The sequence below is a fragment of the Carassius gibelio genome, chromosome B11 (assembly GCF_023724105.1).
Source record: "Carassius gibelio isolate Cgi1373 ecotype wild population from Czech Republic chromosome B11, carGib1.2-hapl.c, whole genome shotgun sequence".
In the NCBI taxonomy this organism is placed as follows: Eukaryota; Metazoa; Chordata; class Actinopteri; order Cypriniformes; family Cyprinidae; genus Carassius; species Carassius gibelio.
In genome coordinates this window covers 22,108,047-22,128,857 of record NC_068406.1, presented here as the reverse complement: position 1 = coordinate 22,128,857, position 20,811 = coordinate 22,108,047, and the positions used below count along the sequence as shown (strand labels likewise).

Here is a 20,811-nt window from a genome sequence, read left to right as displayed (position 1 = left end):
CACGTACGTATATTGCTATTAAATTGCATATAGAGGTACAATACAGTTATTGTTTACATTCACCCCATTGTTCTGTGGTCAAGACTTTTCATTTGCGCTGTATTTGTGAAATGCGATTTCATTGATGGACCGAATGGTGTCGCTGTACACAAACATTTACACATGCCCACAAGAGCCCTTTAAATCCCGCCATCTCATAACACGAAGAGTGGATTTTATTACAGTTATGGGTATACACAAATATCCAGAAGAGAATGTGTTTCAACAGGACGTTGTCAGAGAAATATTACATGCATTGTCTACATATTTTCCAATTAAATGCATACAACTGCACACAAAGCTGAACACACATATGCATCCATAAAGGAAAAAAAAAAACACATTTACACAATTATTTTTTTTTTTGATGATTGTGTTCATGTATATAGATGCACACAGCCTCTGCAGTCCTGAGTGGGGGTGGGGCCCCACAGGAATGAGTGCTGAATCTCAGAACCCTGTTGCCATGGCACCAAAACAAGGATTCGCCTGCAATACCCAGTATGACTGGATTTATCTGAATCATTTCTCTCTCTCTCTCACACACACACACACACACACAGATCTGACAGACGTTCATTCATGTAGAACACATGTGGAACATGTTTTCTTCTTCTTTGATTTTTTACAATTTTCCTGATTGTTGCACCAGACGTTTGGCAGTTCAGAACGCAGTTGGTCTATCCGAGATTAACATTTCAGTGCACTTTATCTGCCAGGCAGATGCAGACTTGTAAACCACTGCATCTACATATTCACAGATGCACAAAGTCGCACGCACATACACAGTCCTTAAAAGACCACTCATGACTGACCCAGCCGGGGAGTGTTGGGTTAATCCACAAAGCGGTGAGATTCTGATGCATACCCCAACAGAGAGGATTACCCTCCCATCCTCTCCTCCATCAGCCCATCCTCATGCACATACACTCATCATAACAATCCAACATTAACAGATGTGCCACTCTCAGCTCTCACTACTACCGGGAGACTGGGAGAGATGGAGAGAGGAAGAGATTTACAGGAGGGCTGCAGAGTGAGTGAACAGGTAAGCAGAGAGAGAAATGGGGGTATGTTGACGGTCTCTTGTTGATCTCTGTTTCTCACTCCAGTTTCTTGCAGGCCAATTAACTCCACGCTGTGCTGGTCCCAGCATCGTCGCATCCAGGGTGGACTCGAACAGCTGACTGCAGGATGCATGGAGTTAAAGCATTGCCTCCTCTTTGAGCTTCTCCTTCACCTTTGAAAATGAAGAGTGCATGTCGGTCCATGTATGAATGCACATTTATTTGTGTGTGAAACCAAGACGCTGTTGGCAGCAAAGTGCACTTGAACTAACAAGAAGAGGAGAGAAGATACAAAACCAGGGATAGAGAAGAAAAGAAGTCCAAGCATCTTTCAGGATGTGAGTAAGCACAAAGCTCATCTTTACCTTCACAAAAAGCATCGGAGGAGCAGTTGCTTTAAGGATGGGCCCGTGTGTCGGTCTGCTACCTCTACTGCTGCTACTTCCCATCCTGCTCTCTGCTCAGCTCACCACTGTGTCTGAACTTGAGGACACATCCAGCTTGGAGTTCAGCCCAACTCCTCTTCTTACCAACCCAAATACTGTAGCAGGGAAAAGCTCGACTTCCAGTGCTCGACCCACCAGTCCGGCTCCAGTAAAAGCGAGCACGGAGAAGGAGCAGTCTGCCGCGGAGAGCTATCTCTACACCGGAAATTCATCTTCTTTGGCTGCCTCTTCCTGCACACAGAGTTTCCAGCTGCCTGTTCGACTGGGATCTCTGCCTAGAGACCTTCTCCCTCTCTTGCACCAACCCATAGCATCTCTGACTAATGCTGCCAACTTTCTCAACCTGATATTCCAAGCTAGTGAGCTGAGAGAAACGAGTGTACAAGAGGATATCGAGTGGTACCATGCACTGGTGCGGGCCATGCTTGAAGGGGACAGGCCAGGCTTGGTCAGACGAGCTTTTTTAACATTCGATGCCGACCCCACAATCAAACAGCCCCAACTGGTGCTCCGTGCCTCCAAAGGCACAACCCAAGACATTCTTCTGCAGGACCTGACGTCTGCCTGGAGCAGCTTCCGTCCTCCCGCACCTGACCAACGCTGGTTTGATATGTTTAAGTCTAGCTCTCCACCCCTCCATGCCTTGTCGAAACGGGTTCTTCTAAATGACCTAAGCACCCTAGACACTCCCAAGTGGGCACGTGGGGATAGTTATGTGATCAATAGCAGTGGGGTTCGGTGGGGCGAAGCCCCTTTCCTTGAGTGCATTGATGGCCGTTTTTTGCCAGGGTGGTTATTCAGTCTCTCAATGCCATTTTATGGGTTGAAGCCAGACCTCAACCCAGAGTTCAGGTGAGTGCACTTTCTTGCTGAGTTTAAGTTTGTGTACTCATAATGTCTTTTAAAATATTTCTTAGTCTCAATTCACTTGAAGGGATAATTCGTTTAAAAATGGACATTCATTATTCACCTGTGAAATACAAAAGAAGATATTTTGACAAATGTTTCAGTTGTTTGTTGTCCATAAAGGAACAATTCCATAATTTATAGACAAAAATGTTCTTCTTTTTTATTTTATTGAAGAAAGTAATTCATCAGATTTGGAACGACGCAGCAGAATGTCCATTTTTGAGTGAACAATCCGATGAATTTAATTTCAAGTCTTCCATCATTGGTGTGTCTTTGCTTTGGTGGTGTAGGGGTGTTATCCGTGTCGATGTCAACATCCAGGGATTCAATGTGGATCAGTGTGCCAGTGGAGACTTCTGGTTTGCAAACACACACCAATGTAATCAGACCAGCATGGAGGTGAGTGTACTGTACACTGAACACAAATTCAGTCATCTCATAATAGGACTTCCTGCAGGCACCAAGGACTTCAAGTTTAATCAACACTTAACTGTAAGGTTCAGCTTATTAACATTACTTAAAGGGATAGCTCAACCGCAAATGAAAACTCATTTATTTCCCTCACGTCGATCCAAACTTTTAAGACTTTGATTTGTCGTGTGAAAAAAAAAAATATATATACTTTGTAGAATGTTTCAGTGTTTAGTATTAAAATATATATACGTATATTTAGATTAATACAATGCTGTAAGATGGTTAGTTCATCATGTTTTCATTGTCAAAAAGAAAAAAAAGAAAACACTTTAACCCACAATGAATGCAGCAATATACAATATAATAGCACGGGTGGATCTTACTAAGCAGAAACAAACAGGGCATAAGAGACACTCAAAACGTGGTGAAGTCATTCATTTTTCTATGTGTCTCTCTGAGCATGTTTCATTCTCCACTGCATTCTATAATGTTAGCAACTGAATTTTGTTACCAGCTATGCTTTCCTCTAATATTCTTCCTGTAAATTACATAACAAGATCTGTTTTTTTTTTTTTTGATTGATTGATTGATTGATGCTCTTTAAAAATTTATAATATTATATACCTTGGCCAAAAATAATCCTTCTTTAATTTACTCCCCCTTACGTTGTTCCAAACCTGTATGACTTTCAACATAAAAGACGAAAAATTAAGAAATGTGTTTTTTTATTCATACAGTGGAAGTCAATGGTAACCAAAACTGTTTTGTTACCAACATTCTTCAAAATATCTTCTTTTGTGCTCCACTGAAGAAACTCATACAGGTTTGGAATTCATTTCTGCATGAATTTTGCTTTTAACTTTAAAACCCACAGTTTCATTAAGCCTGTTGCCATCAGATCTGGCATCTCTCTATGTATATTATCTAGATATTAAGTTTGAAATCCATTAGTACATCACCTGCTTTGCTCGTTATTTTGCTGGATTGTTATATACGTTTAACATTTCCTGTTTTCCATCATCATCCTCCCACTTTCATCCAGACCTTCTATTTAAAGATGTGAGCATGGTGCAGGATGATCTGAAGGATTAGGTTGATAATCCTGTGATGCTCACACACACAACCCCCCATCCACCCAACTCCGACCCCCTCCCAGAGGACACGAGCTCATACACCCCCCTTTCACAAGACCCAGACCCCCCCCCCATCGTCTCATCCAACCAGAGCACAAGCTCACAGGTGTTGGCAGGTTGAGCAACGGCAGGATTTGGCACAATGAATGAATTTAATGAGAATTGAGTTGATCCGCTATAAATGAAAGGAGCAGCATATTAATAGAACAGTGTGATGATGATGCATTCATAACATGAAACATTAGTATGACATGATGCACGATATAGTCCCAAGAATAAGGTTACATATGATGTTGGACACAAACTCTTTAAATTTGTGTCCAACATCATATGTAATTTTTATTTAATTTTTTTTATTTAAATGGATAAAATGACATAGACCAGAATCAGTTCTGGTTTTACTTAATACATATTTTATCGTTTCTCAGACTTTTACATGGAAAATACAGATTCAAAAATCAGTATTTTCCTTTTTATTTTACTGTCCCTTTAACAAAATTAAGATAAATTAGATAAAAGACTCACCGGTTTCAATAAATTCACAGATAGTCGATCACTGTAAAATATACAGATATATAATATATATAATATATATCCCCTTTCCAAGAATCAACTGATTTTAATAATAAATAGAAACTGAAAAGAGATTGAGAAAATACTTTATTTATTCCTAATTGCTCCTCTCCACAAGGATGACATCCTCTTATAAATAACAATCATGTTCTTAAGTCAGTTGCCTGATTAAATAAAGGTAAAATAGAAAATAGCATAAATGTATGTGAACAGTGCTGGATTTCCCTGAATAAAAAGATGAAGCTCTGTCAATGGAGGTATTACCCCTCCATTTAGGATTTAGCTTAGATTAACTCCGAGTGAGTCTGACGTGTGGGTCAGCCAACTCTCACAGATAAACCGCTGATGGGGGACGGACTGCACATGCAACTAATGGCAGGAAGCAGAGAGAGCACAGTCATACTCAGTCACTGGCAGGAACATCAGTGTTGATTTGACATGAGCAGACTTCATATCTCTTTCTTTGTCTTCCCCTCAGTGTGAATCCATCCCGCAGCAGGGCTTCCGGATGGGTCAGTACTGCTGCCGATGTAAAAAGGGCTACTACAGTCCAAATCCAGACACAGAAAACAAAAGTAAGATTCTTGAAACAATCAAAAATCAGAGTCTACAGTGAGTCTACAGTGCCTTCAGTCTTATTTTATTGGATAATATATAAGCTAACATGGTCACAGATTTGAACTATACTAAGCATGAATAAATTAAATTAAAATATATTAAACTGTATGATTATTATAGCTGAAAGTATTTATAATTAGATGCTAAAAATTGTAATCAACAACTGCTCAGAAATAATTGATTGTCAAGTTAAGCTGCAGTTTAGGTTTTATTCATTTATTTATTTATTAATGATTGGACAAGGGTCAAAGTAAATCATTAATGCTTAAAAATATATGTGTGTTTTTTTATAATGAAGCTGTATGATTTTTCTAAGCTAAAGTATTAATTTAAAATTAATTGTTAAAAATTAAAATAAAAAACTGCATGGGATTGACTGTCAGGATGAACTGCTTTTATCTATCTATTATTCATATAATGATGTGTGTGTGTGTGTGTGTGTACACACATATATATATATATATATATATATATATATATATATATATATATATAATACATAATAATATGTATTATTATTTAATTAGCTTTTTAAATTAATTTAATTGAATTTTCATTAAAAAATATATTTTCTTAATTTAATATATTATTATTATTATTATTTAATAGGTTTTTTTTTTTAGTTCAATTAAAATTGGGTCATTGAAAGAATAAGAAATGATGGTATATGGTGTTATAGGGGGCAACCGTGTGAATAGTACTCGAGCTTGTTACCCAGAAGTCCCTGTGTGTCTGCCCTGTTGGCCCGGCTGTGATGAGTGCGAGGATGGAGCCCCGTGTTGGGTGCAGGAAGACTGGCTTCTGAGGACGGGTGTCCTGGCTGTGCAGGGCCTTTTCATGATCCTTGTGGTGGTCAGCATGTTGCTGGCATACCAGTCCAGGAGAACCAAGGTACATTTTATATATATATATATATATATATATATATATATATATATATATATATATATTACATGCTATGATACTATGTGTTTCGATGCATCATTTCAGACACGTGCACAAACTTCATGCATGCTTGACAGCTTTAGTAATTTCCCTTCAGCTTCCCCTCTTCACTTCTCACCCTGTTCTTCTCTCCATCTTTCTATCTCTCAGCGGATCCGATCGTCAGGGCTTTTGCTGCTGGAGCTGATCCTGTGTGGCTCTCTGTTGCTTTACTTCCCAGTGAGTGTGTAATTCAAATCTTCTTTTCAGATTACTGGACTTCAGTTGAAATCATGATGCCTGGGTTGCACTGAGAAGGCAGAAAATGATCAAAAATTAAACTATTTATGGTTGCTACTAGATTAACCAAATGCAATAACAAATGAACATCTAAAAAATAATTATATTAGTAATTATGCTACAAAACTATGAATTGGCATATAAGTGTGGTTATTATGCAAACAAAATCACATTTAAGACAATAGTGCCTTCTTTAACATTTGCTGACTAGTACGCCACCATTCAAAATTTTGGGTAAGTTAGATTTTTCTTTAAAGTAATTAACACTTTTATTTAGCAAAAAGATACATTAAATATACTGAATGTTAAAAACTGTTTTCAGGTCTTCATTTTATACTTCAAGCCCAGCACTTTCCGGTGTATTCTGCTCCGCTGGGTCCGTCTGCTTGGCTTCGCCATTGTCTATGGAACTGTGATGCTCAAGCTGTACCGGTCTGTAGCACTTCAGTCCTGTCATATGAGATTTATCAAAGTCAGATCCTTCCATCTCCATCTCACCTGCACATCCATCAGATGAAATGTTGCAAAATAAGATGCTATTCTCAAGGCATTTAAAAAATCACTTGGCAATTTCATTTGTGTTTTTGAAGTCCTGCTGCCATTCTAGAAATAACAGGCTGCCTACCAGGATGAGTTGAGCCGCTCCATGCTAAATAACAAAAAAAATAAATAAAAAAAAAATAGGCATAACGGTTTTCAAAATTGATAAGAAGCAAATCAGCATATTAGAATGATTTCAAGATCATGTGACATAATGGCTTCTGAAAATTCAGCTATGCATCACAGGATATAAAGATAAACATAAAAAGTGTATAAAATCAGTTGATCAGTTTAGGATGTCAGTATGTCAGTACAAAAAGTTGGTCATGCCCATTTTGTTTTTTTTTAAACAATCCCATTATAGCTAACCAAACTGTAAAGATCCCAAAAATATAAAAACATATTTTTTATAACTATTGACCTTGAGAGACAGAGAAGCAGCGTTTTTTAGAGCAAAAAACCTAGGACTAGTTCGCAAAGGTATGTTTTTCACAATCTCAAATAGTTAACAAAAGATTTGATTGACAGCAGTTGTTCTTGGGACAAAGTTGTTCACAGTGAAGAGGTCTAGCGTATGGTATATTGTGTCTGTATGTGAAATGCTGCGTAATTACAGAGGTATAAAACTCGTTAACACCACCCGTTTTACAATTTCTTTCAAAATTGTCACAGGCCTTTAGTGGCAAGAGACAAACAGACGCACTGAGTTTTGTTCCAATCAGCTTCCGTTATCCTCATCCAATAGGTGCTCAAATTTCATTGGTCGGTGACGGCCATGTTTTTTTAAATACGGATATTTCCTCACTTGTGACACTTTGGACAAAGACACAACATACCAGTTTTTTAAGTTGATCGGACTAGTTATAGCCATTTATAGCGCCACCGTCAGGCCGACTGGGGACAGCCTTGGTGACATTGTAGATGGTGTGAGTACTACCATCCCTCCAAGTTTCAAGTCTCTGTGACTTACAGTTTGGTCTGCCTGATCACTTTTAGGTGAAAAATGCTGTTAAGGCAAAAAAAAAAAAAAAAAAAAACTGATAAAACTGATAAAGCAGCCAACGTGGTCACATGTTTCCAGGGTGCTGAAGGTGTTTCTGTCGCGTACAGCCCAGAGAGTACCATACATCACTACCACAGGTGTGCTGAGGATGCTGGGAGTTATAGTGCTTACTGTCAGCTGGTTCCTGTGTGCGTGGACCGTGGGTGTCCTTCAGAATCGAGACAGGAATGTTCCACTGCTGATCATTTCCACCACCTCAGGAGGACAAGGCTTCAACGTGTGTGACCTGGACCGGTGGGACTACATGATGGCTGTGGGTAAGTGATGTCTTTTTTGACTGATGGTAGTCCATCGGTTTTCTTGAGTGTCTGACAGAGGGATTAACTGAAACTGGGGCACATTAATAGATCAGACAAATGAAAGGATGAATGGTCCTGGATAATTTAATGTTCTTTGAAGCATTTAGCTGATGATTTGAACACTGTTAACCGCTGTCATTGGATATGATTCAGCATTAACCACTACCTACCATACTAATAACATAACACAACAAATAATAATAATAATGTTACTGCTATAATGTCAAACATTTGACTAAGTAAATGAGGGACTGACCTGAAATGACACCACGAGATAAAATAGATTTATACAATAATTCTGGCACACTCAGAATGCCTTTGGACATTCAAAGACACCTTACACAACAAACTTTGGATTATTTATGATGTGACACCATAACCTGTAATACTTAGCACTGTATATTTTCTATTATAAAACGAATAGTTCCGGTCCTTGATTCTGATTGGTTGAGCTGTGTTTGAAGCCGTTGTAAATTACACTACAAACACACACCTTTGTTTACTTCTGTGTTGCTCGATAACCACTTCATTGAAACCACAATTGTTTCTGAGGAACTGAATTGTTTGGTGGATGAATACTGCTTTTATTTATATCATTACACATTATTTGCACTATTTTATTCTGTATTTTATTCACTATTTTATTCTTTAAACCTTACTATTTTTATGGAATAACCATTTTATAAAAGCAATAAGCCTCAAGAAGCTGACATAAACCACAGTTTCTTGAGGCTTATTACTTTATTAAATTGATAATCATTCTTGTCTTGATGTGTAAGTCTTATGTTGTACAGAAATAGCTTTTTGTCTCTCATTTTGTCAGTGGTAAATGATGTGATACTTGTTTTTTTATATATATCATATAAATACATAATTATTATACAATATAATTATTTTCATATTTTAGTATAACTCAGTCACATTTAAAGAGTAATATTTTTGGGGAAAAATACTTTTGTTTGATGGCATGTAACAAGCCAAAGAAGATGCACAGAGAGGACCTATATGAATCCTCAGAATGTACTAATGTGAGATTTTTAATATAAGATGTTTTTACATTAAAAAGCAACACTGGGCCCAGAGTTAGAACTGATGCAACTGTCTGTAGATTACATTTCTTTATTTATTTATTAAGTCTCAAGTAAAGAGTAATGTTTTTGAATAAAGAATACGTTTAGTCGGCATGAAGTCAAACTATTTAATTTGACAAGCAAACCATAAAACAGGAAATTATATCACAGAGATGACATCTATAAACCCTCATTACCATGCAATTATTTTAAAAATTATATTTCGATCTTGGAAAAGCTAATTTCATTTGGACCAAATGGAGTAAACCTTAGAAAATGTGATATTAAACTTGATAATATAAATATTTAAAAAGTCAAATTATCCTTATACCTTTTTTCCCTTCATAGAAAGGACAAAGACAGGATATTTTAGTGTCTTATTGTTGTTGTGCATATTTGTGTATGTGACAGATAAAAGCTCTAAAGTTAACAAAAAGTGTTTTTTTTTTTTCTCTCAGCGGAGCTGTTATTTCTGTGCTGGGGCAGTTTCCTGTGCAGTGCAGTGAAGACGGTACCTTCAGCATTTCACGAACCGCGTTACATGAGCATCGCAATCCACAATGAGCTACTGCTCTCCTCTGTGTTTCATCTTTTCAGGTGGTGGAATAAAGTTTGATTTAACACTAATCATAAGAGGTTGTTCTGTTGACTTCTTTGTCTTTGTATATTTCAGATTTGCAAGACCATCAGTTCATCCTGACTGGATGCTCTTGCTGTTCTTCACTCACACGCATGTCACAATTACTGTAACGCTCGGCCTGCTTTTTGTACCCAAGGTACTGTCGAGAATATCAGCATGCTTTGCTTTCAGCAAATAGCATAAGTATTCAAAATAGATGCAGCCTCTATCTATTTATTAAGTGCTTTCTGATAAACCTGCGCACATATTACACAATTCTCATATTAATGTTAAGTAGCCTGTCCCAAGCAAAAATCAGCATTGGTGTTTGTTGCAGTTTCTCCACATGTCTCAGACCGGCCGAGAGGAAATAGCTGCAGAAGTATATGAGGATGAGGTGGACTTGCGACGCTCATGTTCTTACCTCAACAGTAGTTTCAACTCTAACTGCTGGAGTGACCACAGCCTGGACCCTGATGACATTCGGGTAAAACACCTTGCCCTGCAGCAGCCCTACTAACTCACAAATGCACACACTTCCTATTAAGAAAATCAAACACACTAAAACTTTATGGCATTGTATTATAGCATAAATTTGACCTTTTCTTTTAAAGTAAATTAACTCATATAAACCAAGTCCATAATTTGATACTAACTTTTCATAAACATTTACTAAACATAATAATTAATTAAAACAAGATTAAAGAGGCTAGTTTAGCGTTTTGCATTTATTTTATGGGAAAGATTGCTGCAAGGGGTGAGGGAGAGGGGAATGGTATTGAGACATGACCCAGGTTGGACTCAAACCTTTGTCCCCATGAGCCAACATGTCCCGAGCAATTTTATTATTAAATATCACCTTCAAAAAATTACAGAATTATTACCGATGTTGGTTTTCTCCTCCTCCTGTACCTTTACTTGCCCTCTTCTGAAATACTACCCTGTCACTTGGTGCTTGTTGACCGTCCTGTTGTGGACATACCATCACAAAAACCATCCTACTGTACTGATCCCTCCAGCTTTCCTCAACTGAAACCCTTTTTCTCCTCTGCACCAGGATGAGCTGAAGAAACTGTATTCTCAGCTGGAAGTCCATAAGACCAAGAGGATGGCAAACAGCAATCCCCACCTTCCGAAGAAGCGCAGTTCTCGCCTCAGCATTGGACGGTCCCTTATAAGACGGATCAGTGAGATCCCAGAAAGTTTAAGCAGACAATGCAGTCGTGAAGATAAGGATGTCAATGCTGCAATAGGAAGTATAACCAGATCAGGATCTTATTACAAAAGTCATCAGACCACAAGCATTAACAAGATGAATGAAACTTTAATGCAGCCCTCTCCAAAGCTGCGGAAGTCCCATAGTGCCTATGATTGTACCCCAGAAAGGGAGGTCTCCCTATTAAACTCCTCCATAAGGGGCACAGAGAAAAGGGTTTCACTGCATTCTGACTCAGGATCCATCAACGCAACATTGCTGGTCTGCAAGTCTGCCAGTGCCCACAATCTATCGGTAGACACTAACCTTCTACTTCCAGAGCCCAGCAGGTTTCAAAAGTCACTTAGTGTCATAGAACGCAATGACCATCGCTCTGTGACTTCTTGTAGAAGCACTGAACATTTGTCGCTTGTTGGCAAAGCTGCTCCAGAAGTTAAGCGCCAGCTAACTGTGGATGTTGATATAAAGAGGCAGACTTCAAGTGCCTTGCTCTCAGAGTCATTTGACAAGGCGGAGGTCTGCCCGTGGGAGGTTCCAGAGGAGCTCCCTGCAAACAAGAACCAAAAACATGTCACATATTCCATTTCGAAACAAGAAGAGCCCAAATCACCTGGTGCTACCATGTCACCAACGATGTTATATGTTTGTCCATGGGAATTCTTGCCACCTCCTGCAACAGAAACTGGGAATGGTATTCAGTCTGATGGTGATTCCACAAAACCCAAGCCTCTGATCTCCTCTAGCGCTCCAGGGTCACCACACACAATCTCCGGCAAGAACAAGGGCTTTCAGGTTTTGTCTTTCCACTCCACTACCAAAAGTCTACTTGCAGCGAAAGGCATTGGGGAAGTTGGAAGAAGTATGAGCAGAGAGAAAAGCCTACAAGAGAGTAATGTTAGGGAGGGAACACTACAGAAATCTTTGTCTACTTCCATGAGATTGTGCCCAGGCAGTGCAGCTTCAGACAAGCGTACCCCTCAGACACACAGACGGGCTATGACTACTGTAGGCACAAAGCCTTGCCTTGTCAAACAAACAGCAGTACGGCTGCCATCTACTGATTCTCCTGAAAGGAGTCCCAAACATTCTGCTCCAGTTCACATCTGTCCATGGGAGTCAGAGGAGGTGGTCTTGGAGGTCAGGAAGCAGAATTTGAATGACAACGTATTACAAAGACAGTATAGTGACAAGCAAGTAATATCTGTGACACTAAGTAATGATGTCTTCAAACCCCCTGAGTTCCAAGTGAAATCATTATTGGGTGTTCCTAATACAGAAGTATGTCCATGGGATGTCCCAAAACCTTTTCAGCAAACCAGCATTTCTGAAGTCTGTCCTTGGGAGGTTGTGGAAGTAGAGCAATTGCAAACCAAAAACATACATACCGATGTCTGTCCTTGGGAAACAGTTGGTGAGCCATCAAGAGTCACTGAAGACAATATACATAATACCAGTGTTGAAGTTCCAATGTCTGAAGACACCCAGAAGCAGGTAAATGTGAAGCCTGAAGCATGCTCTTCTTGTGTACTAGACACAAATATCTCTCAGGTTAGACAGGGATCCATCAAAACCTCTAGTGACTCAATAAAACATGGTGAAAAGGTCATTTATGTTAATGCAAAACAGAGTCCAGTAGACCAAGAGATGCAGAGACACACAGGTTCAGAGGAACCAAGTTGTATACTGAAACAAGAAATGAGTGATTTTCCTGAACCACCACCTCCTGTGACTGATGTAAGTTCTTTGGAGTCTGAACCAAAAGACACTACAAGACAGTCATTAAAAGAGACCATGCCTAAGAAAGCAACTGTTTGCCCGTGGGAAGCGGAGGATTCTGGGATGTCAGAAGAGAAGGTGGGTGCTACAAACAAGGGGCCAGTTCATGTAAATGTGTGTCCATGGGAAGCAAGTGAGTCTGTGAAGACCACACAGAAACAAGAAAGTGTCTGTGGAGATGTCTGTCCATGGGAGACAGCAGAGCCATCAAAGACAATGCAGAAACAAGAAAGTGTCCATGCAGATGTATGTCCATGGGAGGCAAGTGAGCCAGTTAAGACCCTGCAAAAGCAAGAAAGTGTCCGTGCAGATGTTTGTCCTTGGGAGACAGTTGAGCCAGTGAAGACCTTGCAGAAACAAGAAAGTGTCCATGCAGATGTTTGTCCTTGGGAGACAAGTGAGCCAGTCAAGACCCTGCAAAAGCAAGAAAGTGTCCATGCAGATGTTTGTCCTTGGGAGACAGGTGAGCCAGTGAAGACCCTCCAGAAACAAGAAAGTGTCCATGCAGATGTTTGTCCTTGGGAGACAGGTCAGCCAGTGAAGACCCTCCAGAAACAAGAAAGTGTCCATGCAGATGTTTGTCCTTGGGAGACAGGTCAGCCAGTGAAGACCCTCCAGAAACAAGAAAGTGTCCATGCAGATGTTTGTCCTTGGGAGACAAGTGAGCCAGTCAAGACCCTCCAGAAACAAGAAAGTGTCCATGCAGATGTTTGTCCTTGGGAGACAGGTGAGCCAGTGAAGACCCTCCAGAAACAAGAAAGTGTCCATGGAGATGTTTGTCCTTGGGAGACAAGTGAGCCAGTCAAGACCCTCCAGAAACAAGAAAGTGTCCATGCAGATGTTTGTCCTTGGGAGACAAGTGAGCCAGTCAAGACCCTCCAGAAACAAGAAAGAGTCTACTCAGATGCCTGTCCGTGGGAGGCAAAACAATTACCCAAACAATCTGTGCCACAAGACTGCACTCATGCCATCTCATCTAAAAGGCAAGACAGTGCTCAAGAATCTGTCCGTCCCAAGGAAAATGATATGGGAACACCACCAGCAACAGAAAGCAGCACAAGTCAAACTGCCCCAGATATTAGTGAGATACACCCTTCAGACACAGGCATACATACAGCAGAAGAGATGAGAGTTAACCCTCCTCTGGCTCGACGTGATGCACTGTGCCCTTGGGAAATGGGAGGGGGCAGACAAGAATCTATAACAGTGCATGATAATTTAGATGTCTTCACTTGGGAGGAGACAATACCAGAGGAAGATGATGGTGATGCAGAAACTGCTGCAGAGGCCTTCATCTTCCCTCCAGACTTGTGAACTGCCAGGGCAGTATCATTGTGCTTTATACTGATTTAAAGACTTGTTGTGACAAAATGGACCACTGGTCACACTTTTCAGCTTTATGCAGAATGTCCCTCCAGTGTCATCAGGGCAATTCACTGACTGTTATTTAAGAAAGGACTCCACCTATGCCAACTTTCTCCCTCTTCAGCTTAACAAACCATGTCTGAAGACTGACTGCTCTCCTGTGCACATTCCCTTTTGGCCTTACATTAACAAAAACACCCCATTTAATTTGGTATTGTTTTGTGTGTATTTGTGTTCATATGGCTATGTAGATTATATTTTCAGTAAATCCTTCATCACCAACATACCCTGGGTGGAATGTTTAGAAAGTCTCATTTAACAAATTTTCAGTCAAAAAACATTGGACTAATATTACTAAGTAACTAAGTTAAGAGACGAGCTGTCCTGATATACACATTAATGTTGTTAGTCTCAAAAGTTGTATGTTTAACAGCTCTTTGGTCTACTCATGGTTTAGACAAACATAAATTTAACAGCATTTGTAGCATGTTTCATGTCTCAAACTGGTTAATTTACAAATCTACAGAGTAGCACCATTTTATTTTTCTGACAAGGAGCCCAACTACAAAGTTTTCATTTAAAAAAAAAAAACATAACACTTAACAATGTGAAATTACATAACACAGACAGTATGTGTGATAAAAAAAAATCTAATCTTGTTTTAGGGCAAAGTACCCTTGAGCTATAAAAATATGATGACTAAATTTGATTTGTTTTAACATTAATTACAGGATGTTTCATAGAACACCTTTCTCCTGTATCCCCTTATATGAGGATGTGAAATTGAATGTTCAGGGTTTACAACACAAATTTTGTCTACGTTTAATTCAACATAATTACAAATGTTGCTTCTGAAAAATAATAACAGATATTAGCACAGGTAATGACCATTAGATTGCACTTGTAATTCCTACCAGAGTTAGACAATTGAGTTTATTTTTTAGTTATTCTATCATTTCGACAGAACTTGCAATGTCAGCTTTTCAAACTAGGAACATAAAGATTGTGCTTTTGTATGAGGTATGATTTTTGTAAGAACCAAGTCAATTTTCAACAGTAGCCAAACGTAGTTTACATTAACTTCTGTCAATGTAAAAAATGCAACAAATATTTTTATATTTATTAAAAATGTGTCAATTGATTATTCTGATATAAACTTTTAAACTGCAAAATGCAAGGTGTCGATCTTCATAAAGTTCCATGTTTAATGAAAGTAACACCATGTTGATTACCACGTATAACAAGTCTATATATGAATACAGCTATTTGAGAGTGCCAAATGTGATTAGAAAAAGGCAACAACCAAATTTTTTTTTTATAAATACATCATTATTTATTGTAATCATTGGTAATCAGTCTGTACAGAGTGGATCTGTGTTGGATGGAGTAAGGCGCCACATTCAGAATTACTTGTACCACTGTACTGCCTTTGGCTTTGGCACCTGGTAATGCAGATCCTCAAACGCCTCCTCAGGCTTCAGCGTAGGTCCAGGAATTATGACAGTCTGTAGAAATCAGATGTCAGATGTTAAGGATTAGTTAAAACATTCCAAATTTTCTCTTTGATCCAATTTGTTTATACCTTAATAATGGGATCTTTTGGTGGAGCCCATGCTGGAACAATCTTGCCATGAAGCCTCCACCGCCCATAGGGGTTGACCAGATGTCTCTCCAGCACTAGGTATTCCAGGACATCCCTGGGTTCATCTTCATCCCCAAGCATCAACCGGCCAAAGCGGTCATAGATTGCCAGTGTCTAAGAGACAGATTGGTATCATGATCTTAAAATCTGAGTACTCCCATACAGTCACTAGTGGTAAACCGAAATTGTTTTTTTGACAGCCGACATCTTGGAAAGCAGGGTGGCCGATGGCCGATTAAAAGCCTATATAATTTTATTAGAATTCATATTTAAGATATTTGAAATAATTTGAAAATGGATTAAAAAATAAATTTGTAAAATAAACATACTTTAGATGACAAAAGTATTTTTTACAAATAAATATTTTACATAAATATAATTAAAAAGGAAGAAAACTGTTACCAACAGAGCACTCAGTATTCTGGGAAGTTTGTGTGCATTAGGAATCACATTTCTTCAGATAAAGTCAAGGTAGCACTCATTTTACATACAGCACACAGTGAAAATGACATTATTATGACTGTGGGCAAATGCGTAAAGTGCATCTTAATTTGAAATCACAAATTTAATGTTTAAAGCATTCAATTTGCATTTTGCACGGACCGAAAGTCATGCAGAGAACACGCAATCATTCAGGAAACAAACACTTCACAAGATCTCACAGATGGATTCGACTAAGTTTACAAGGTTTGTGAAATAAAATTTCCATTAGCCATTTAAAAATGTTGTTTAAATGATGAAAATGTGTATTTGACCGCAAACGAGAAAGTATTATAATGTTTGCCTTTCTATTACTAATAACAGAAGCAATCGTTATAATACTTATAACATTTTAATTCCTTTTTTTAACAGTTCTATTGGATTATTAGACAGACTTCTATCCGTATCAGACAGAACTGTTAATGCTGACGACGAACAAGAGGGAGAATGTGAGCACTGTGTGCGCATCAGCTCTCAGTGCCATCAAAATTAAAGTCCCGCCTCAAACACATCTGCCAAACAGAAAAACTTATTGGCTGATGCCGATATTTGAAAAACCACTAGCAGTCACACTCTTACACAGAACTGTTAGTATAAAACACTGACCTGTCTAGAATGCACACGGAGAGTCACCTGACCGTACAGGTTGCCCTTGCTGATCATGTCAGGACACCTAGCATGGACGACCCGCGGCGGCTCCAGTGACTCGATGAAGCGCCAGCGCAGAGTCTTGTAACGGTTCCCCCGAACCATCTCCTGCAAAACATGCACACACACACACACACTGGACAATCTGAAATGCTGAATAAGGACACATTGGAGTCAGTGTTATTTTAGAAACACTGATATACTATTAAATATTTCTTTAATATTTACATTTTTTTTGTTAAAGGAATTTTATCCATTTTGATTATACACATTTTAAATAGTATGTCTTAGTTTTTATTCATTTTTATTTCAGTTTTAGTTATTTTGGTCAATGAAGTTGAACTAAATGGAAATTAGTAATTTTGCTTTGCCAACTAGCTGAAATAAAATTCGTTTAAGGGTTTTTAAGGGTTTAACTTAAGTTAACCTTTATTTCATTTCAAGTATATTTTCATAGTTTTCCTTGGAGTCTGAAACGAGGCTAAAATAATAAGCTGAATAACTCAATTGTGAATTCTGACAGTTCATTTACATGCAGATTTACTTACAGGGTAACACCTCTCGGTCACCAAAGAATGAAGCTTTTCTTTGTTAAATCTGAGTAGAAGGAAAAGAGGACATGTGATATTTATTAATGCAGATATTGTAAGTGGGGAAAAATGGAAAAGACAGTAAAACTTTGAAGCAGTAACTATTATTGATAAAACAGGATTTCTTTCTTACTGTGTGAGTGCTGCATGAGCATCGATGAAGATTTGCTGAGCAAGTGCTGGGAACTCTTTAGTGGAGAACTCGGGGTCATGGTCCTTTATTTTACGAAACCTTGTCAAACAGAAAATAGTACCAAAAGTACATCAGCATCTGAAGTATGAGGTTTATAGAGAGTGACTGAGGCTGCGGTGGTGCTTACGCCAGCTGTGATGCTGCGCTCTGACGCAGCTGTTCTGTGCGCTGCTTCAGACCTTCTTTGGACAGCGTGGAGAGCCGTGCATCTCCTTCAGGAGGAATGTACGGATCAAAGATGCCCGCTGAAAAAAAAAAAAAAAAAAAAGAATGTTGAAAAACTGTTAAACAAGTGATGTTGGTTTATCACCTTAACATCTTAAGAACAATGCTCAAGACTTAAGAGATTTCCAGAGATGTTTCTAAATAAAATACTAAGCATATTACAAAATTTAAAGTCTTGAACTTTTTATGATTTTTATGTTTTTGAATGTTCTTATACCAAAGCTATATTTATTTGATCAAAACTACAGAAAAAAATTGTACTATTGTGGAATATTATTGCAATTTAAAATAACTGTTTTCTATTTTAAAATGACATTGATTCCTGCGATGCAAGTGTCACATGATCCTTCAGAAATCATTCTAATATGCTTCTCTGGTGCTTAAAACATTTCTGATCTCCAACAATCCTGAAAATAGTTTTTGCTGCTTTGTGTTTTTGAAACTATGTAAATACAAATAAATAAATAAAAGTCATACAAGAATCAAACTTTTAGTGTATGTTTTACATGGAAGGTTTATGGTTAAAGGTTTGACACTGGAGTAAATTGAGCCAATGTACACACATCATATAAAAAGCATATTATTATCATTAGTTGCAGTAGTAGTAAATGTATTATTCCAGACTTTGTACTGGAGAAGTTTACATATACAAAAAAAGTAAATTTTGTTTGTAACATTTAAAAAAATGTAAACTTTATTTACATATATTCTAAATTCATTACATGTAAAGCATTTTTTTTTTTACATTTGTTTTAATTTTTATGACTAGAGTTCACAGCTCATGAAAGTCAAAAATCCAGTATCTAAAAATATCTGAATATTTTCAATCGAGTTTCATTAAAAGACCATCCCTACAGTATAAATCTTGGGTATCTCTTGTTGTTTGAAACCACAATAATGGGGAAGACTGCTGACTTGGCAATGGTCCAGACAAATCACTGACACCCTTAACAAAGAGGGTAAGTCACAGAAGGTCATAACTGAAAGGGTGGTTGTTCACAGAGTGCTGTATCAAAACATATTAAAAGCAAAGTTGACCGGAAGGAAGAAATTGGGTAGGAAAAGGTGCATAAGCAACAGGGATGACTGCAAGCTTGAGAATATGGTCAAGCAAAGCTGATTCAAACACTTGGGAGAGCTTCACAGGGAGTGGACTGAAGCTGGAGTCAGTGCATCAAGAGTCACCACACTCAGACGTCTTCAGGAAAAGGGCTACCAAGCCACTTCTGAAACAAACAACAACAGAAGCATCTTATCTGATCTAAGGAGAAAAAGAACTGGACTGTTGCTCAGTGCTCCAAAGTCCTCTTTTCCGATAAAAGTAAATTTTACATTTCATTTGGAAATCAAGTTCTGGAGTCTGGAGGATGACTGGAGAAGTCCAGTGTCAAGTTTCCCAAGTCAGTGATGATTTGGGGTGCAGGACTTATCAAGTCCAAAGTCAATGCAGCCGTCTTCCAGGAGATTTTGGAGCACTTTATGCTTCCATCTGCTGACAAGCTTTATAAAGATGCTGATTTCCTTTTCCAGCAGGACTTAGCACCTACCCACAGTGTCAAAACTACTTCCAAGTGGTTTGCTGATCATGATATTATGGTGCTTGACTGGCCTGAAGCCCATGTGGAATCTATGGGATATTTTCAAGGGAAAGATGAGAAACAGTGGATCCAACAATACAGACGAGCTGAAGACTCAATAATGCCTCGACAGAGCCATGCCACTCCTCACTGATGCTGGAGCCCCGACCAAGTATTGAGTGCATAAATGAACAAACTTTAAAAGAACTTGAGCTTTTCTGTTCTGCAAATCCTTTTTTTGACTGATCTGGGGAAATATTCTAATATTTTGAGATACTGGATTTTTGACTTCCATGAGCTGTAAGCTCTAATCATCCACAAAAAAACATCAGTTTGACATAAGTACCTGTGCATGAGATGTTGATGGCTCTCTCTATGTACTGCTGTCGGACCACCACACCAGCAGCCCGGGCTTTAGTCTCCTGCTCGCTCTGGCTCTTCTGTTTCACATTCACCGCTGGAGGAATGAAGTAGCGCTTCTTTGTGCGGATCGGAACAAACACCGGCTGCGGCAGCTGAATTACACCAGAGAGAGATTTGGACAATAAAGGAATATAGTTTACATGTATTTTTGACCTTTTACAAAAAGAAAAGTGTTGGAAAAACAGGTAAATAAATCCCTGAAGCGTTTATAATATGGACCCCAGCCTCCAGTTGACACTCAATGAACATTTTCAGCATGCATGTGCACATTCACTGAAAATTATACGAGCACTACACACTCACATTGCAAAAGGCGCCCCGCTGGAGTAAAAATTTAATTTCATACCTTTATATTCAGACATATTGTCGGTTGAAGGTATTTCAACGTCCTACATATGGAGGTCGCCATGTTCTTGTCACACACGGACTCCTTCGTTTACCTAAAAAAATATCTAACAAGTGTGAATCTGTATTTAGCGTCACCCCCTGGTGGAGAGGAGAGGTACTACAGTATCTAAAGCGAGAGCGAATAAAACATACAAATATACAATATGTCAAAATAGATGTAGAGCACCCTCAGTGACTTGATTCTGAAACCAGACCTGGGTGGAATTCAATTTTAAGAATAATTTTATATAAATGCATTCTTAAAATATTTCATT

At 38.6% G+C, this 20,811-nt stretch overlaps 2 protein-coding genes across 4 annotated transcripts; one reads left to right on the top strand and one right to left on the bottom strand.

Moving 5' to 3' along the window:
• Positions 1-1,016: 1,016 nt before the first annotated feature.
• Positions 1,017-15,576, top strand: gpr179 (G protein-coupled receptor 179). 2 transcript variants are annotated; one of them, XM_052568890.1, is made up of 12 exons: positions 1,017-2,404; positions 2,752-2,860; positions 5,060-5,156; positions 5,879-6,090; positions 6,295-6,363; positions 6,746-6,855; positions 8,045-8,283; positions 9,854-9,992; positions 10,069-10,171; positions 10,352-10,501; positions 11,072-13,667; positions 13,734-15,576. In XM_052568890.1, the coding sequence occupies exons 1-12, from the start codon at positions 1,509-1,511 to the stop codon at positions 14,318-14,320; spliced, it is 5,307 nt and encodes a 1,768-aa protein (XP_052424850.1). In that variant the 5' UTR covers positions 1,017-1,508; the 3' UTR covers positions 14,321-15,576. The 2 variants fall into 2 exon arrangements, with proteins under 2 accessions (XP_052424850.1, XP_052424849.1); XM_052568889.1 differs by having other exon boundaries at positions 1,018-2,404; positions 11,072-15,576.
• Positions 15,577-15,678: 102 nt separating this feature from the next.
• Positions 15,679-20,649, bottom strand: mrpl45 (mitochondrial ribosomal protein L45). 2 transcript variants are annotated; one of them, XM_052568907.1, is made up of 8 exons: positions 20,496-20,649; positions 20,073-20,241; positions 18,052-18,169; positions 17,865-17,963; positions 17,690-17,738; positions 17,100-17,249; positions 15,954-16,127; positions 15,679-15,876 (listed from the first exon to the last, which is right to left on the bottom strand). In XM_052568907.1, exons 1-8 carry the CDS (start codon positions 20,556-20,558, stop codon positions 15,778-15,780), a joined length of 921 nt encoding a protein of 306 aa, XP_052424867.1. In that variant the 5' UTR covers positions 20,559-20,649; the 3' UTR covers positions 15,679-15,777. The 2 variants fall into 2 exon arrangements, with proteins under 2 accessions (XP_052424867.1, XP_052424868.1); XM_052568908.1 differs by having other exon boundaries at positions 20,073-20,232; positions 20,496-20,645.
• Positions 20,650-20,811: the final 162 nt, after the last annotated feature.

Coding starts and splice junctions, on each gene's coding strand:
- gpr179 (XM_052568889.1), top strand. CDS start 1,509: ATGGGCCCGTGTGTCGGTCTGCTACCTCTACTGCTGCTACTTCCCATC. Junction 6,364..6,745: donor CTCTGTTGCTTTACTTCCCA/GTGAGTGTGTAA, acceptor AACTGTTTTCAG/GTCTTCATTTTATACTTCAA. Junction 10,172..10,351: donor GCCTGCTTTTTGTACCCAAG/GTACTGTCGAGA, acceptor TGTTTGTTGCAG/TTTCTCCACATGTCTCAGAC.
- mrpl45 (XM_052568907.1), bottom strand. CDS start 20,558: ATGGCGACCTCCATATGTAGGACGTTGAAATACCTTCAACCGACAATA. Junction 17,250..17,689: donor TGACCGAGAGGTGTTACCCT/GTAAGTAAATCT, acceptor CATGTTTTGCAG/GAGATGGTTCGGGGGAACCG. Junction 15,877..15,953: donor CAAAAGATCCCATTATTAAG/GTATAAACAAAT, acceptor TGATTTCTACAG/ACTGTCATAATTCCTGGACC.